This window comes from Eretmochelys imbricata, chromosome 1 (genome assembly GCF_965152235.1).
Source record: "Eretmochelys imbricata isolate rEreImb1 chromosome 1, rEreImb1.hap1, whole genome shotgun sequence".
In the NCBI taxonomy this organism is placed as follows: Eukaryota; Metazoa; Chordata; order Testudines; family Cheloniidae; genus Eretmochelys; species Eretmochelys imbricata.
Window position 1 is genome coordinate 27,819,478 of NC_135572.1, and position 19,855 is coordinate 27,839,332.

Sequence of the window (19,855 nt, forward strand, 5' to 3'; positions counted from 1 at the left end):
ATGCTGCAGTGTCCGCACTGCTATTTTTAGTGCACTATCTTGAGCAAAGCTAGCGTGGGGTGCTAGGCTGGGAGGCTTGCTCCCAGCTGCAGTGTAGACATATCTTAATTTCCCAAAACCACAGTTTCCCAACTATTTAAATAAATGGGAGTAATAACACTTTCCAGGGGCATTGTGAGAGTAAATTCCGTTAATGTTTCAGAGAGACTGTGGTGATGCTGCTGGCTTGTACTCCAAAAAAAACATATCAAAAGAACACTATCAAGGTTGCAAAACCAAGCCCTCGAAAAGATTGCCCTTGCAACCTCAGTTTGATCCCCTTGTGAGTGTGCATTATAGGAAGTCTTTAAATATGTGATCACATACTATATTTTCCACAGGACTCCTGCCTCATTCAGTGCACACTTAATTAACATCTATTCAGTATTTTGTTTTCTCTTTGTTCAGTGTGTGGCTGCATGCCTTATTTATTGTACTCTATTCAAGTCGTGTTCTAAATACATAATTACTAATTTCCTCATTGGTTTTCTGTGGCATACATCACAATTAGCAGACAAAGGTAAATGAAGATCCAGTGCCTGGAAGTCAAAACAAGACAAATTCAGATTGGAAATAAAATGTTAATTTTTAACAACAAGGGTAACTAATCATTGGAACAACTTTAACAAGGATCGTGGTAGATTCTCCATCACTGGCTATTTTTAAATCAATATTGTATGTTTTTCTTGTTCAGACAGGAATTAATTCAAAGAAGTTCTCTGGACTGTGTTATACAGGAGATCAGACCAGACGATCCAAGAGGTCCCCTCTGGCCTTATCTATGAATCGTTAGTAGCTGTGTTCTCTGCAAACATTAATTTATTTTCACAAAACCCCTGAGAGGTGAAGAAGTGGTATTGTCCCCATTTTGCAAATGGGGAAATGAGGCACAGAGAGATTAAGGTCAAAAGTTTCCACTAATTCTGAGTGCCCGATCTGAAGCACACAGGACCTGATTTGTCGAAGCACTAAGCATTATATATCACTTTATGTGTTCAAAGCACAGCTGGCATATAACTCCACATTTCCACAGTTTAGACCCTAGGGTCTCAAGTCAGTCACCCAGAAAATGAGGAATACACATGAAAAGGACTACCTGTGGAAAGTTTGGTTTAAGTGCTTTGTCTAGAATCACACAGGAACTCTGTGGCGAAGGCAATCAGGTTCTTCCGGGCATCATTTAGCTGCCTTAACCATGAAACCTGCCTTTCTTTTCCTGCAATCCCCTGCCTCATGACTACACATTACTTCCAACTCCTGTAACAGAAAAGGCAGGGATCCTGCATACAACAGTCTTCTCTACTACACAATTCTGATTCATTCCCAGAGCAGGGGCATCCTGTGTACTGAATGAAGCAGGGATCCTGTGGGGGGAAAAGTAGTATGTGATCATCTAATTAAACATTCTGTCATAAAGCAAATGAACAAAAAGGCTGAATTAAAAGGAAAGCTTCATTCTGGCATTTCCTAACTTTTGAGTGCTTGACTTTGCAACCTTAATGTTCTTTTAAGAGAGGATTGGGGTGGGGGAGTGTGATTTCCTAGATTGTGGTTTTTTTGTTTGTTTGTTGGTTGTTTTTTTAATAAGCCAGATTCTCGTCAGCAGGCATGGGACCCTTAGATCCATCACACAAACCTCTGCCACGTGAGCTAATAGAGTAGCTGATAGTGGATGACAACCTACCACTGCTATGTGGACTGGCACTAGCGGAGGATGGGAGACTTTTCCAGTGGGTTTCACAGCTGTTTTCTGACAACAGAGATGCAGTGAGACTTAGGACTCTTCAGTTCTTGTCCGTGCTCTGGAGGGGAGTGTTGTCTAGTTGACACAGACTCTTCTGCCCATTTCCCCCAGGCTTGAACCCTTCTGTCCCATCCACTCCAACCTGTCCCTGACCCAGTCCTGATTCTTCCCCAGTATCCTTCCACATCCTGTCCAAGTTCCCCACTCCCAACTCCTAATCCAGAATGTCTCTCCCCTCCCCCACAACATCTCTCAGTTCCAGTCTCTCTCTCCGAGCTCCGCCCCAACCTCCTTCTCTAGCTCCTTACCTCAGTGCCCCCCTCCCTGCCTCCTTGTCCCAGTCTCTTCGCCCAGCCAGTCCCAGTTTTCCCACTATAGCTCCTTGTCAGATCTGTCTCCATTCCCCCCCATTGGTTCCTAGTTCCAGTCTCCTTGTCCAGCCAGACTTAGTTTCCTCTCCCCGCTCCCCAGCTGCTCATTCAAACTCAGCATTCCCCTTCCTGGACAACTGACTCCCAGTTCTCCCATCGCCCTCTTTCCCTTGCCAGTTCCTGAGCTCCCTCGTATTTTAACCCCCTCCCAACTCCTAGTCTTCTTGCTCAACCAGTCCCAGATTCCCCTTTCCTCCGGTTCCCAGTTCCAGCCTCTCCATCCAACCGTCCAAGCCTCTTCCCCTGACCTCTCAGTTCCAATCTCCTCACCTGATAGTCCGGTCATCCGCCCCCCAGTCCCAGTCTCACCAGATTCCTTGTCCCAGTCTACTCCTTTCCATTCCCCCAGACCAGCTTGTCCCACTTTGCGTTCAGATCAGATGGCTTCCTCCTCCATGCTGCCTGGATGCCATCAGGGGACGTCATATGAGAGCACAGGAGAGACAGGCTCCCTGCTCTGAGCTCCAGTGCCTGGCCTGACCCTGGCCCAGAGCAGCCCTTACAGGCCTTATGAGCCCCTGTAGCCTTGAGCTGGAAGGACCATGGTCTGTGGGAATGGGGCATGCACAGTTTGCTCAGCACTAAGCAGTGAGGAGATGGCACATGCTTAGTAAAGATGAAATCTTATGAGATTTTAGCTTCTAAACATCTAAGACATTTCTACTGAGAATGTGCAAACTCCCAATTTTTCAAACTGGGCCAAAGTAGGTTGGACTTTTACAGGGATCACAAAATGCACATCCCTGACACAAAGGCCACACCGCTGCCAAATTTCAAGTCTCTACTCCAAAGTGTGACAGCACTAGGGCTGTTCAAAGAATAGTTGTTGGAACAGTTTAACATGGGCTAAACAATGTATTTTTCCTTAGCCTTTTGGAGATGGGGGGAGGGGGAGAGATAGAGGTGGATGCACTGTGTCAGCTGAATGTTTCCCCAAACAATCAGCCTGAGGCATAGAAAACGTCAGCCCAAACGGTTGGAGTTTGATAAAAAATATAAGCCACTGAAAACAAGGTCTTAAAATGGGAAGTGTTGGGCAACCTTAATAATAAGCCATGCTATCAGACCCACCTATAATAAATGGCAATCTAGCTGCTCCTGTAACAAGATGAACAAAAAGAAAAGGAGTACTTGTGGCACCTTAGAGACTAACAAATTTATTTGAGCATAAGCTTTCGTGAGCAACAGCTCACTTCATCGGATGCATTCAGTGGAAAATACAGTGGGGAGATTTATATACATAGAGAACATGAAACAATGGGTGTTACCGTACACACACGTAAAGAGAGTGATCACTTAAGGTGAGCTATTACCAGCAGGAGAGCAGGGGGGAGAAAAGCTTTTTGTAGTGATAATCAAGGTGGGCCATTTCCAGCAGTTGACAAGAACGTCTGAGGAACAGTGCGGGGTGGAGGGGGGGAATAAACATGGGGAAATAGTTTTACTTTGTGTAATGACCCATCCACTCCCAGTCTCTATTCAAGCCTAAATTAATTGTATCCAGTTTGCAAATTAATTCCAATTCAGCAGTCTCTTGTTGGAGTCTGTTTTTGAAGTTTTTTTGTTAAAGAATTGCAACTTTTAGGTCTGTAATCGAGTGACCAGAGAGACTGAAGTGTTCTCCGACTGATTTATGAATGTTATAATTCTTGACATCTGATTTGTGTCCATTTATTCTTTTACGTAAAGACTGTCCAGTTTGGCCAATGTACATGGCAGAGGGGCATTGCTGGCACATGATGGCATATATCACATTGGTAGATGTGCAGGTGAACAAGCCTCTGATAGTGTGGCTGATATGATTAGGCCCTATGATAGTGTCCCCAGAATAGATATGTGGACACAGTTGGCAACGGGCTTTGTTGCAAGGATAAGTTCCTGGGTTAGTGGTTCTGTTGTGTGGTGTGTGGTTGCTGGTGAGTATTTGCTTCAGGTTGGGAGGCTGTCTGTAAGCAAGGACTGGCCTGTCTCCCAAGATCTGTGAGAGTGATGGGTCATCCTTCAGGAAAGGTTGTAGATCCTTGATGATGCATTGGAGAGGTTTTAGTTGGGGGCTGAAGGTGATGGCTAGTGGCGTTCTGTTATTTTCTTTGTTGGGCCTGTCCTGTAGTAGGTGACTACTGGGTACTCTTCTGGCTCTGTCAATGTGTTTCTTCACTTCAGCAGGTGGGTATTGTAGTTGTAAGAATGCTTGATAGAGATCTTGTAGGTGTTGGTCTCTGTCTGAGGGGTTGGAGCAAATGCGGTTGTATCATAGAGCTTGGTTGTAGACAATGGATTGTGTGGTGTGGTCTGGATGAAAACTGGAGGCATGTAGGTAGGAATAGCGGTCAGTAGGTTTCTGGTATAGGGTGGTGTTTATGTGACCATCTCTTATTAGCACGGTAGTGTCCAGGAAGTGGATCTCTTGTGTGGACTGGTCCAGGCTGAGGTTGATAGTGGGATGGAAATTGTTGAAATCATGGTGGAATTCCTCAAGGGTTTCTTTTCCATGGGTCCAGATGATGAAGATGTCATCAATGTAGCGCAAATAGAGTAGGGGCATTAGGAGACGAGAGCTGAGGAAGCGTTGTTCTAAGTCAGCCATAAAAACGTTGGCATACTGTGGGGCCATGCGGGTACCCATAGCAGTGCCGCTGATTTGAAGGTATACATTGTCCCCAAATGTGAAATAGTTATGGGTGAGGACAAAGTCACAAAGTTCAGCCACCAGGTTTGCCGTAACATTATCGGGGATACTGTTCCTGACGGCTTGTAGTCCATCTTTGTGTGGAATATTGGTGTAGAGGGCTTCTACATCCATAGTGGCTAGGCTGGTGTTTTCAGGAAGATCACGGATGGATTGTAGTTTCCTCAGGAAGTCAGTGGTGTCTCGAAGATAGCTGGGAGTGCTGGTAGCGTAGGGCCTGAGGAGGGAGTCTACATAGCCAGACAATCCTGCTGTCAGAGTGCCAATGCCTGAGATGATGGGGCGCCCAGGATTTCCAGGTTTACGGATCTTGGGTAGCAGATAGAATACCCCAGGTTGGGGTTCCAGGGATGTGTCTGTGCAGATTTGTTCTTGTGCTTTTTCAGGGAGTGTCTTGAGCAGATAATGTAGTTTCTTTTGGTAACCCTCAGTGGGATCAGAGGGTAATGTCTTGTAGAAAGTGGTGTTGGAGAGCTGCCTAGCAGCCTCTTGCTCATATTCCGACCTATTCATGATGACGATAGCACCTTCTTTGTCAGCCTTTTCGATTATGATGTCAGAGTTGTTTCTGAGGCTGTGGATGGCATTGTGTTCTGCACGGCTGAGGTTATGGGGCAAGTGATGCTGCTTTTCCACAATTTCAGCCCATGCACATCAGCAGAAGCACTCTGTGTAGAAGTCCAGTCTGTTGTTTCGACCTTTAGGAGGAGTCCACCCAGAATCCTTCTTTTTGTAGTCTTGGTAGGAAGGTCTCTGTGGGTTAGTATGTTGTTCAGAGGTGTTTTGGAAATATTCCTTGAGTCGGAGACTTCGAAAATAGAATTCTAGGTCACCACAGAATTGTATCATGTTCATGGGGGTGGAGGGGCAGAAGGAGAGGCCCCGAGATAGGACAGATTCTTCTGCTGGGCTAAGAGTATAGTTGGATAGATTAACAATATTGCTGGGTGGGTTAAGGGAACCACTGTTGTGGCCCCTTGTGGCATGTAGTAGTTTAGATAATTTAGTGTCGTTTTTCTTTTGTAGAGAAGCAAAGTGTGTGTTGTAAATGGCTTGTCTAGTTTTTGTAAAGTCCAGCCATGAGGAAGTTTGTGTGGAAGGTTGGTTTTTTATGAGAGTATCCAGTTTTGAGAGCTCATTCTTAATCTTCCCTGTTTGCTGTAGAGGATGTTGATCAGGTGGTTCTACAGTTTCTTTGAGAGCGTGTGAAACAAGCTGTCAGCATAGTCTGTGTGGTATGTAGACTGTAATGGATTTTTTACCTTCAGTCCTTTTGGTATGATGTCCATCTCCTTGCATTTGGAAGGGAAGACGATGTCTGTCTGTATCTGTACGAGTTTTTTCGTGAAGTTGATAGATTTCCACTCCATACAAAGACAAGCAAACAGCAGTGGCATAGACAGCATTACTGTACCAAATGTACTAATAGTGCAAGCATGAATACTGGACCAAGTTTTTCAAAAGTCACAGAAACAAACCTTAGGTTAGTTAGAGTCTTGTAATTATAAGTATAGTTACTTCATTTTAATTTTATCAGTGCTATACATCTGTCCTTGATTGAATTGTCTGAACAGGCAGTTTTACCATGTCGAAGTGAAAAAAAAAACACATGTGGGGTTGAGTCTCAGGAGTTGGTTTGAACCAGTATGTGGTGAGATTGTGGACCAGCAGCCCTCTTTCAGCCCTTCAGCTTCTGCAGAATTCAAACTTTCAACTAAAGGGTAAAAAAATTGCCCCCTTACAGCTTTGAAGAAAATCTTTCAAACCTGAGCTGACAGAAGCTGTTTTACCATCTGTATGGATAGACACTAGCTCCCAGAAAGATGCAGCTGCCCCATTATTAACCAGTGAGGAACTAACTCTGAATCCTAATGACATCATAAATATCAACATTAGCTATTTTAGTATGTATCATTTTAACAGCGGTATCTAGCTTCTCTGGGATCATGGGCGAAGTATGAGTAGAGAACAACACTCCTTTTCTCCTCCTCGTTCTATGAGCTCTTGCTTTTTACATAAATACCATTAAAATCCCAAGTGGCGGAGGGGGGGGCCCTTCGTAACATTTATATGGTACTTTTAAATTTTGATGCATTTTAGAGATATTAACATGTGAACTAGGTATTTCTCAGAACACTCATGAGAGTTAAGCAAAGAACAAAAGGCTGCTTTAATCATATGGTCATTAACTGACCGGCTCTCTTTTTCTTTCTCCTTCAGAGAGACGCAAACGAAACACCGTGATTTACAAAAGCAATCTTAACATCACAACTCCATTTAATGTTGATTTTTAAAAGACTTTAGGATTTAAAAAAAAATTAAAAAGAGTTGGACCGTTTTATTATTTGTATAGCTTTAAGAGACTGCTAATCAGCTCTTCCAGATTTCTTGATTGAATTTTATGGTTTCAAATTAGGTAAAAGAGTCTGACTATAAATTCACAGAAACAAATTTGGTTCCAAGGGTCTTGAGTGAAAGACAGAGATTCATTGTAATTGCAATTTGAATTGCAAGGAACCGAGGGGTAGCCATGTTAGTCTGTAGCCACAAAAACAAGGAGGAGTCTGGTGGCACCTTAAAGGCTAACAGATTTATTTGGGCATAAGCTTTTGTGGGTAAAAACCCCATGCATCTGAAGAAGTGGTTTTTTTACCCACAAAAGCTTATTCCCAGATAAATCTGTTAGTCTTTAAGGTGTCACCAGAGTCGTCATTGTAATTGCAAGGAAGTCACTGTCTGTGAGAGAAATATAAAACAAACTAGAGGTGGCAGGAATATGCTTGGATGAAGAATACTCTGGTCCCCAAACCAACCAGATGTCTACAGAATCATATCAAAATGCAAAATGGGGAGCTCCCCTTTTGCTCCAATGCTTCGTACCAATCAGCTCCTGGTATAACTGGATTTGAGGCAAAACCTGTTTCTATAGGTCCAGCTCTGAATTGGTGAAGTAAAACTGCACAGCATGGAAACGACATGCCTGAAACTGATGTAAAAGCAAAGCATGTCACAAAAGAAGGCCAAGTAATAGATCGAAACAGGAGCATATGTATGTGAAAAAGAATTGGCAGCTGTTTGGAACATCCTCTTTAATAAAGTCAAGTGAATCTACGGATAGGGAGCAGCTCAAAGGTTCAGACTGGAGATTCTAGCAACAACAGACACGCTCTCTGCATGACAGCTGCATTGAGTCATCCCATCTGCTACAATGGCACAGTGCCTCCTTGCTTACAACTTCTTTAAGTCTACAGGAGCCAAGCAAACATATGTGAATAGATGAGAAGCCTGTGTAGTACTGCGAGTGTCATTGTTTGCTAGAGGCTCCTCTTCTGGGACCACACGGTGTCCTCGTGCCTCTTGACACTTTACATCACCAAAAAGGGAGAGATGAGCAATACCTTAGATGAAAGGAAGATGCTGAAGTCAAAGTGATGAGGCTTGAGGAGAGGCAAGTTGGTAGGGTTGTGGTAAAAGCCTTATTAAAAGCTGAAGGACCAGCTCCTCAGCTGGTGTCAGTGGGCACTACTCCTATTCACACCAGCTGAAGACCAGGCCTGAAGTTTGCAGGGTGGCCTTCTGGCAGACAATATGCACACCTTTAAAAATGTCAGGAAGACAAAGTACACTTGACGGTGTTAGCATCTGTGTTATTATTTATAATAATAAATTAACACATTTTTATCTGTCATCTTCCTCCACTCCCTTTCGAAACATCAGTTCATCAGTGACTCATACTGCACTGAAGTATATAGACCAATGTTTTCAAATGTGGGTGCATAAAGTTAGGCATTTACATCCATATTTATGGACCGGAATACATGACCTGAATTGGAGAGGTGCTGAACATCCACAGCCCCGCAACTGGCTTCAATAGCAGCGGGATCAAGCCCTGGACTGTTTGAAATGTGCTCTTTTCCATGCAGAAAAGTTAGAGGTCGTTAGTGTTTCCTTTAAGTTTGCCTGCCTTTGTTAGGGAAGCAGATTTATGTTTTTCTTCTCATAGTGCTAGTGGGATAATAGCTAACTTTATCACATGGTATGTACCATGAAATATAATATGTATCATACCTCCTCCCTAGGGGCCTAAATCTGAACCCAACATCAGAAACAGTAGCCAAAGGGATTTGCTTCAGGGTCAAACCTTGTCACAGGGTGAGGTATGGAATCCTCCTCCCTGACCTGCAGTCGCTGCCATGCAACAAGAACACAGCCACTTCTGGGGGATAGGAAGGAGTAAAGGGAATGGCCAGTCTTTCGGCCCAGGGAATCTTCTCTGTGAACTGGCCTGCTGGCAATATCTCCAGTGCTCAGTGCTTCACTTCTGTTGTTCCCCGTGGAGAATAGTTCTCCACCTATGAATGTGCTGGAGTGAGAGGAATCCTCCTGAACGTGTTTTCTGTGGCTTGGCCTAGCTGTGCAACCGGAAAGCTGTTTCCCTGCTGCTTTCGGTCCCAAGATATAAGCATAGGTAGGTTCCGGATTAGGGTCCTGAGATTAAATCAGTGATAAATGTGGACTCTATTTACTTTGTTTTATGAGTGTTTTTTCCTAACCCAAGAAATGGATCCCTATACTTAAATACTGTGCTGCTTAGTGTACTAGGCTAGCATCTGAGTGCATTTTAAAGGCCATATCGTTGAGTAAAATTTAGTCTAAAATGCAGCTTTGTAAGTATAAATTTATACAACAGAGACTTTTTTGTTTTGTTTATACACTGCCTACACTCCTACAATGGAGCTTAATCTGTTCTGAACATCTGAGAGTTCAGGTTTTCTAAATGCTGCTCTCATGCAGATAATATAAAAAATAATAAAAATGGTATGCTTTTTTATTTCCAGTGGAAATAGGTTTACTTTTTGCAATCCAAACTTTGTGGTATCATGCTTTATTGCATGAGAATGTGAAAGAAAAATTGACTAACCTATTTTCAGTTTTCAAGCTCAGAGAAATGCAAAAAGTGACAAGAAAATTATATTTTAATATAATTCTTGGTAATTATTAGTAACTTAGATAAAGATATTTGATTTACACAAATGTTTTATTTAGTTTCCTACTGTCTGATTACAAGAAGGTCAGGAATCTACTGAAAACATATTAGTTCAGCTATTACATTGTCACATGACAACTTTCTGCATAAAATCTTTTGTATTTGAATTAAATATTTTGGTTAAATTAAATACACAGAACGATTATACTGCTTTATATAAAAACAGATATACTGTAGTGTTTTGGTCTATAGATGTCACTATTGAGTCATATAATGGAACACTGACACAATCTTGTTCACTCATGCAGTGATTCCTTTCCAAACTGTTTGTAAGCAAATGGTTTTCCAGGTAACAAGAAATCTTCCTAATAGGCTGGCATCATGATATAATGCCAATGGCATTGTCAGTTTCGCATCTCGTTAGGCCACTCTGTGTGTTTTGTCCAGGTCTTTGAATGTTCAGAATGTAGTTCAGAGTGTCTGAATTGGGGAAAAAAAAACCCCACCAACCACCTCATCTTGCAGATGCAGTAGTGACACCGGAACACAGAAAATATGTGGTTTTGTGATACTTACAGTTGTCTAATAAGCCCAGTGACAGCATCCACAACACTAAATTTGTTCCAGGTTATTAATTTTAAACAATGTTCATTAATGTTACTCATCGTTACAAAAATGAGTGTGCAAGGAAACTGGAAGTTCTAGGAACTGTTGGGTTCTATTTCTAACTGCCACTGACCTTCAGTGTGAGACTGAGCAGGAAACTTGGGGCCAACAGTATGATCTTGAATCGTGATTAATCAGTTTCTTAACCATATGCTGCCCCAGGTTAGCTAGCAGTATGGATGTCATACTGCTTTCCCACCTTACTCAGGCATTGGGTGAGTCAGTTACTGTTTGTAAAGCACGCACAGTCTCTTAGATGACAGATTATATAGAAATGTTAAGTATCGTTATCTTGCCTATTCTTAATTTAGTGTCATGTGATTTTCTGTTCTAGTGATGAGATCAGTAAACTCTGGTGTATCTGAATTGGAAATATTTTCTAAGGGTCTAGACCAGGGGTGGGCAAACTTTTTGACCCGAAGGCCACATCTGGGAATAGAAATTGTATGGCGGGCCATGAATGTTCACAAAATTGGGGTTAGGATGCAGGAGGGGATGAGAGCTCTGGCTGGGGATGCGGGCGCTGGGGTGGGGCCAGAAATGAGGAGCTCAGGGTGCGGGTGGGGAGGGCTCTGGGGTGGGGCTGGAGATGAGGAGTTTGGGGTGTAGTAGGGTGCTCCGGGCTGGGACTGAGGGGTTTAGAGGTAAGGAGGGGGATCAGGGTTGGGGCCCTGGGAGAGGCTCTGGGGTGCAGGCTAAAGGCGGTGCTTACCTCAAGCAACTCCCGGAAGCACTGGCCATGTTCCCGCTCCAGCTCCTACATGGAGCCACAGCCAGGCGGCTCGGCGCACTGCCGCGTCCACAGATGCCATCCCTGCAGCTCCCATTGGCTGCAGTTCCCGGCCAGTGGGAGCTGCGGGGGTGGTGCTTGGGGCAGGAGCAGCATGCAGGGCGGAACCCCCTGCCTGCCCCTATGCGCAGGAACCAGAGTGAGGCCATGCCGCTGCTTTCGGGAACCATGTGGAGCGGCCACCAACCCTGCTCCCCACCTGGAGTGCCGTAGCAGGGCAAGCCCCAGGCCCTGCTCCCCAGCTGGAGCTCAAGGGCCAGATTAAAAAGGCTGGCAGGCCAGATCCAGCCCGCAGGCTGTAGTTTGCATACCCCTGGTCTAGACGCATTTATTTATTCTGCACGGAAGCCCTAATATAAGTGTGGGCGGCTTCTCTTCATGTGCAAGATCGTTGAGTAAGAAGTGCTGCAATGATGTAAAATCTTTTTTTAAAGGCTTTCTCAAAGGACAGTTGCTGATATCGGAAAGTGAAGGATAAGTTACTGACTGTAACTGCTTCTTTGGTGGTGTCCTCTGTTGGGATTGAACCCAGGACTCTTGATGAAAAACATTTGGCTGTACTCCTGGAACAAAAAGATCAACTCTATTATGGCACAGGCATTTGCAGATGTATAAGCTTCTTATGAGGTCTGGCCACCAGCTGGGGACAAACTCTCACATTGCTATTAATGTGGGTCACACTTGCATGCCAGAATTCCTATGTGACAGCCAACCCCAAGTGACTCTGTTTCAATTTACCGGACAGCTACTAAAGTAACCCGATTGTAGCATGTGTTGACAGTTGTATTTATAGGCTCCTGTTGTTACTTTTGTTTTTATTTTCCCAGGTTATCAGTGTAGTTGCCTCTCTCAATTCACAGGAAGAAATTGTGAATCGGAGATCACAGTGTGCTTTCCAAATCCATGTCGGAACGGAGGGTCATGTGACCCGATAGGCAATGCCTTCATCTGCAATTGCAAAAATGGATTGACAGGAGTAACGTAAGTGAACTACCAGTGGGGTTTCAGAGTAGCAGCCGTGTTAGTCTGTATTCACAAAAAGAAAAGGAGTACTTGTGGCACCTTAGAGACTAACCAATTTATTTGAGCATAAGCTTTCGTGAGCTACAGCTCACTTCATCGGATGCATTCCAGTGGGGAATTGTCATCTTTGAATCATTTTAATACGAGGTCTTTTTTGCATAGGGCGTCTTGTACCCCAAAGCCTCTAGTTACCTAACAAAGTATAGCCAAATCACGTGGCTTACCAAGAGGCCATATTAACATGATCCAAGAAATTCATGAGGCCAAAGTTTTCCAAAGTGGGTATTTAAAATTAGTTTCTGAAGTTGTTGTTTAGCTCTGGGAGTTCAGTGGAAATTGGGCACCTAACTCCCATAGGCTCCTTTGAAAGTCCCATTAAGGCATTGGAAGCTGCTGGGTGCTCATCAGTTTTGAAAATTAGCTCACTTATTTGGGCACCTAAGTCTTGACTTGGGAGCCTAACTCAATGCATCCATTTTTTAAAATCTTGTTCTCCAGCAAATATCTGTTGCAGAAACAGAAAAATCCCCTAACCTGCTCCTCAACTTGCTTCCCATGTCATCTATCCGCTCTCCTGTTATAATTCCTTCAGCTTCATTGCTTACCAATTCCCCTCAATATTTCAGATTCTAGTTCTCATTTCTTCTGCTTTCTCTTACATTTGTTAATTCTATCTCCAGTCCTAAATAACTTTTTATACTCCCCATCACCATGTCCTTTCCCATATTAGTACAATTTTGATATCTCTTTTTCCCCCTATTCGTTCTCTTTCATTTCCATTCCCTTTCTCTTCCCAAACCATCTAAAATCCTATAGAATTTAATAGCCAATGCTAACCTTTTGTTAGGTTGTTTGAACTATTCTGTGGAATTGTACAGCAGGGATATCAATTTGTATTGAATCTCGTGGGATGGTCCAAAACACCTACAGAAAAGTTAGCGTTTTTATTACAGTCTCTGAGCCCGATTCATCACTGTATTGGTCCAGTTTTATACCGGTTTCACTCCACTGAAATCAATGGAGTTGCACCAGCATAAAACCTGGGAGTAATGCAATGGTGAATCAGTCCTAGGAGCCTTTTCCTGATGAGTAGGATTAATCAGTTCTTTTCTCCAGTATGTTTTCTTGTCATTGACTTAAAAAGCAGTAGAACTTGTTTCCCTCTTTAGACGATTTTAAATGTTGTAATGTGGCTGGATAATAATATGTTCATTTGCCAGATACTGGCAGAGTACATAACACAATTGCTGCCTAGACAGCCTAAATAAATTATTGTAAGTGGTGTTGATTGCTAAGGTTTCTCCTCCAAGATCTGTATCCATGTCTTGTTCTCTTAAGGTGCGAAGATGATGTCAACGAATGTGAAAGAGAGGAATGTGAAAATGGCGGCTCCTGCATCAATGTATTTGGCTCGTTTCTGTGTAACTGCACTCCTGGATATGTGGGCCAGTATTGTGGCCTCAGGCCTGTGGTGGTACCCAACATACAAGCCGGACATTCCTACGTCGGCAAAGAAGAGCTAATAGGAATAGCAGTCGTCCTTTTTGTCATCTTTGTGTTGATCATCCTGTTTATAGTTTTCCGCAAGAAAGTGTTCAGGAAAAATTACTCACGCAACAATATCACCCTGGTCCAGGACCCGGCTACTGCTGCTCTGCTCAACAAGAGCAACGGGATCCAGTTCAAGAACCTAAGGAACACTGGGGACAGTCGCAATATCTACCAAGAGGTAGGGCCACCACAAGTCCCTGTGAGGCCCATGGCCTACACCCCTTGCTTCCAGAGTGACTCACGGAACAATTTAGACAAGATAGTGGATGGACTTGGAGTTGAGCATCAGGAGATGACAACGTTTCATCCAGAGTCTCCTCGGATATTGACAGCAAGGCGGGGTGTGGTGGTGTGCAGCGTGGCTCCCAACCTGCCAGCCGTGTCTCCCTGTCGATCCGACTGTGACTCCATCAGGAAGAGTACCTGGGACGGCGGTACTGAAAGTGAGTCGCGTCATTAGATGCCGGGTGTTACTTTCCCTTTCTGACACATGTTATAACAGCTCTTGTCAGAGTACAGCAGTTTTAGGAGCTCAAGGGTGGCAGGGTGAACCAGGATGTGCTGTCTGGTTAACGCTAGGTGAGTTTGACAGGGAACACTTAATGAACCTTATTGAAAGCAGCCCAGACTAATGTACACAGAGAAAGTGCTGGTTTAGTACTGAAAGGATGTAATTAGGATGAGGCTAGGTAGAGAAGTGCCCTATTTAGGTCATCAAAATATGGCGGCCAACCTACTTTTTATATTGGTTCAGGACGTTTGAGGAAGACTGCTCTGAGGACTCCTGCCGCATGATGCAGCGCAAGTGTCTTTATGTTGAAAAGGAAAATTTTGGCCTAAGTTTCCTGACTCTGAGCTCTCTTAGCTTGAGCAATCAGTCGTGCAAGGGGTATTTAGAACTAGACTGGATAAGGCACTTAAAATTTACGCAGGAAATGAATTAATAAGTACTTTTTATTTATGCTGCTCATCGGACGAGTGTAGGCTGCTCTTATAACCACATTTTCAATCTATTTCTCATCTGTGCTAAATATTAAAACCTTGTACCGTCTGTTATCTTCATATTTAAACCATTTGTGCTCCCAGTGCTTCTCTTCCCTTTTCACTGATAGCAAAGCACATCTTCAGTTTCTGTACAGTCTATCCACACATGAGACATGATACAAGTTATTGCATCAGCAAATAGCAGTTTCCAAGGGCCATATATGATGCTGTATGTCCCCCTGCCTTTATCGCAAATCAGTGCTTGATAAAACGCCTTGTATTAGGGCATGGGTCCTCAAAGTTTTCTTTTTTGCTCATCTTTTTTTTTTTTCTTCTTAATAACCTCATCCCTCTTTTATTCTGTTGCATCTTGAAACCACTGTTTTGTAGATTAAACTTAAAACTTCCAAATGAAGGAGCCCATACTACAATCTTTATCTTAATATGGGAAGTCCCATTGTTCTGGAAATTATTAATTGAGAACAAAGGGACAAGTGCAGAACTAGCGTAACCTTTTAATTTCAATTGGGTGGTGTAAATGAGGTCAGAATTTTGACCAAATATATTTCTAGCATTGTGAAGTACAAGGATAACCTTTATTTACTGAGGATATAATTCTTAAGCTTTCTGGCAGTGTTTTAATTTTTGACTTGCCACTTACATTGCAGACAACAGCATTTGCAGATATAGGTATGTTTTTCTTACCTATAAACATGCTTTCGTTGATCTAAAGAAGAATACAGACCTAAATATCCCTATTACAGAATGTAATTATGCCACTTTGATAGTTGTTTGATTGGAAATATATATATCTGTCTGTGTTTAATTACGTGTCTTATATGGTGCGTTTGTATCTTTACGTGAAGGAGAGAGGATATATACCATAGATGGCAGTTAAATTAAGTACCTTTCTGAACTGTTCAGGAGTTAGGAGAAATTGTCAGGTGCTTGAAGAGGAAAGGCACTGGAAGTGCAAAGTATAATCACTGCGACTATTCACCAATGGCAGAGCAAGTAGAGCCTAATTCAAAGGCCACTGAAGTCAATGGAAAGACTCCCATTAACTTCAATGGGCTCTGGAGTAGGCTCTGAGTGAGATTCTGCCCCAGGACAGTGAACAGTAAAGATCAATGTAATTATGATCTATTGTATAAGATATTTATAGCACCCTTTTGATTCATAATTTTAATTAGTTCTGATCCCACACAGCATTCAAATGAGAAAATTTAAAACAGCTGCTGCTTCATTGCTTCGGCTGTCGTCAGCCATTTCAAAACTTGTCAAGTGTTTCAAAAACATAATTCACATCTCTTGATTGGCTGTCCACTTGACCAATAGATGAGGTCATTTCCTGCTGTTGAAGTAAATAATTTTATTCCAACAAAAGCAAGAGGGAACTACTCGTTTGCAACATTTAACTCACTCTGCAGTGGTATATTTAGACATGTGCATACCTGTACAGTACCATTTTGCTTTGTTTTTTGCTATCGATGAAGGTAAAGAGGTTGATGACGCTGAAGAGGTGACCTGTTTTGCAGGAAGTAATAAAGGCAGCAACTCTGAAGTTCAGTCCCTCAGCTCTTTCCAGTCAGACTCGGGTGACGATAACGGTAAGAAGTGATTACAGCATTATTGTATCGGGGATGAGTTATCAGCAGAGGTTGCCACATCTTGTAAACCCATCCACAGCCGTTATAGAGAGAGGGCTGGAATCTGGTAGAAAATCTAGTGCAGTCTGAGCACAGGCTTTCGAGCACAGAGCTCCTGGGTTCTAAACCTCTCTGTGATTCTTTTTTTCAATTAAAGGAAAGATCATTGAAACCTTGGTGTCCTGAGCTGTCATATGGGAGACCCAGCTTTACAACGCGCCCAAAGGTCCAGAACGCAAGGAATATAATGGACCTGGATATAGAATTTCTATCACTCAAAAGCAACAGCGTCTTTCAGCCTTGGAGCAATATCTTTTTCATGTCTCAAGAGTCAGTTCAAAGGGAAATCCTGCAAGGTTTGCAAAGTCTCATTTAGGATTCCCAACAAAAAACTCCACTACCTTTCAGTGAACAGTTAGTGGTGACTGTCACGCTAGTAATCACAGCTGGATGAATGATCAGTACCATTACATCCCAACTCAGAGAAAGTTGGTTGCCTGCTCTCATGTCTTAGATTGTTACCTTGGTGGTTGACAGAAGGTTATACAAGGGGTGAATATATGCGGCCTAAAATTAAGCAGCCGATCAAACCTCTATTCCTAAGGACTGCGTATGTTGAGCAATGGTCTGAAATAAAGCTAGATGCTCCTGCCATGAAAGTGGGTGCCTAATTCAGATGCATCAAGAAGATTATCAGAAAGAAATTGTTCTTAGAATCCTCAACAATCAATTAATGAATCCTCTGGAGATCTACTTCCCCAGTCGTTGTGTACAGCTCTTCCTTAAGTACTCTTAAATATTAGAAAAAGTACTTAACGTGAAGTGCACTCACAGCTCCTTTTGGTTAAGCTGTGGCCTTTTACCCACAAGCAGCACAGCAATTGTTTTTGTTGCACTCACAAGTGCGTTTCCTGGGGGGGGAATTGCCTCGTCATCAGATCACACAGATTCTTCTTCGAGTGACGGTCCTTATTATATTCCACAAGAGCACCATGCTCCCAGAGCTACAGAATTTGAAAGCAGTGCCTGCTGATCTGTGCATACGCCCTGGCTCACCTTGCACTTCCAGACCAGGGGATTAAGGGTGGGGCAGACTGACCACCTCCACAGTCTTTTATCACTGCCACATGGTCCAGGTGGGAAACTTTAGAGTCCGCAGCTTCAGCTTCCTTCTACAAAATATGAATCATCTAGTCCATAAATAGTTTAAAAGTTCTAATAGGTTTTAATCATTTTAATCTTTTTTAAAACTTTTAAAACTATTAGCACCCCACTTCCATCCCATTTGGGTACTGGACTATGCCCAGGACTCCAGGCTTCAAACTCTGTGCTCCTGCTTGCCATCCTTCCCAGTCAGTGATGACCACCAGCGCTGCCTTGGGGAAACTCACATTGCAGCAAGGTGCACTATCTGCTGATTGTTCCCCAGCCATACCTGAGAAGGGCGGGAACTTCATCTCCGCAAATCCTCATGGAGGCCATGAGGCCCCAGTTGGACCCAGGCCCGGGAACACGCTCACACACACCCCATACATTGGCCTGATTCAGCAAAGCGTGCGCCTACTGCTGTGAAGTCTGACTCTGGTGTGAGAGAATCTGCCTGCATGGACCCTACAGTGAGGTCTTATCAGGAAGCTAGGAAGCACTCTTATAAGCATGAGACTAAGTCTTCCTCTAAGTCCACTTGAAAGAAGTTGGACTCAGCTGTCAGCAAGCCCACTAGCTTGGCCTATGAGGATTTAGTACATCCTAAGTCCCAGAGGCACAACAAGAAAGTCCGAAACATTGGGCTCCATTGGTAGTGGACCATGGTCCATTGGCGCTGTCATCCCCGGCTCCTCCCAAACCCCGGGATCCGTCTGCACCGATGAAGTCTGATCACTGCCAACTTCAGATACCACCCTGCTTGCCAGCTCCGATGGCCCAGACAAACAGAATCCCTCTCACACCAGGGAGATCTGAATCTGTTGCTGCTCCACAGGACATTTTTGCTCTCAAATGTTCTCCTCTTGGGCAAAGCAAAGAGGCGTTCTCCCAGAGACTACAGATATTCCTCTCATCTTGGACTGTATCCTGTCTTTGTCCATCAGCTCCTTTCAAATACACTTGGTGGTGATGAGTGCATACAATCCACCTTCTCAGGGCTACTCGGTCTCCGCACAGCTGTGGACCAATACATTCTGGAAAGGCTAAATCAGAATCTTCCCACCTACTCAAAAGCCTGCCCCCCAGTGGGACCTGAACTGTGTTCTCTCAGTACACACAAGGCCGCACCTTTGAGCCTTTAGCTATTTGCTCCATGTCCCTCCATTCTAGGAAGGTCGCTTTCCTTGTAGACATCATCTCAGCGAGAAGGGTTGGTGAACTTGGAGTGATGATGGCCCATCCTCCATACACTATATTCCATAAGGATATTATACCTACACCCCAAATTCACCCCTAAAGTAGTTTTGGTATTTCACCTTAACCAATCCATTCTCTTACCTGTGTTCTTCCCAAAACCGCACACTTCCACAGAGGAACAAAGACTCCACTCCCTCGATGTTCAGCTGGCCTTGGCTTTTTACAAAACAAACCAGGATGTCCCGCGACTATGCATCACTACAGCAGAAAAAGTTAATGGACACACCATCTCCTCTCAGAGAATCTCCAGTGGATCTCTGGCTGCATTCTACTCTATCCGCTTTTGAATCCCCAGCCTCCGTGGGGTAAGAGCTCCTTCTACCAGACACAAGCAACAACTCTGGCATCTCCTCAGGAGGTACTCTTCCGGGACATCTGTAAAGCAGCCCCATGGGACTCCATTCACACATTTGCAAGACATTATGTCCGGGTGCAGGACTCTTCTGTTGATGCCTCCTTTGGGACAGGATTACTCTGCTCAGCCCTACAATCTACATCCTCACACCCTCCTACTTAGGTACTGCTTGTCAGTCACCCACAATGGAATACCATAGGGATACCATCACTTGAAGAAGAAGAAGAGGTTACTTACCTGTAACTGGAGGGTCTTCAAGATGTGTGGTCCCTATCTGTATTCCACTACCCACCCTCCTTCTCCTCCGCTTCAGATCTTATCTGATTTGTCGTAGTAAAGCAACCAGAGAAGCGGTCAGTCCAGCCTGCCCTTTATGAGGTGAGGCATGAGGTGTGAGGCAGGGGGCATGCGTGGACCAACAGACACTGTTTTCAATGTTCCAGCTCTGGGCTCATGGTGCACATGCATAACCCACAGAGGAATACAGATAGGGACCATGCATCTCAAAGGACCTCCAGTTACAGGTGAGTAATTCCTCTCATTC

The 19,855-nt window shown here is 43.8% G+C and overlaps 1 protein-coding gene across 2 annotated transcripts in view; it reads left to right on the forward strand.

The window, feature by feature from the left end:
* FAT3 (FAT atypical cadherin 3) overlaps positions 1-19,855 on the forward strand; it is a 436,391-nt gene that overhangs the window by 406,760 nt on the left and 9,776 nt on the right. For both annotated transcript variants that reach the window (XM_077805390.1, XM_077805398.1), the window contains exons 22-24: positions 12,174-12,327; positions 13,708-14,363; positions 16,401-16,514. In XM_077805390.1, coding sequence (XP_077661516.1) covers positions 12,174-12,327; positions 13,708-14,363; positions 16,401-16,514 — 924 coding nt within the window. The remainder of the gene's footprint in view (positions 1-12,173; positions 12,328-13,707; positions 14,364-16,400; positions 16,515-19,855) is intronic.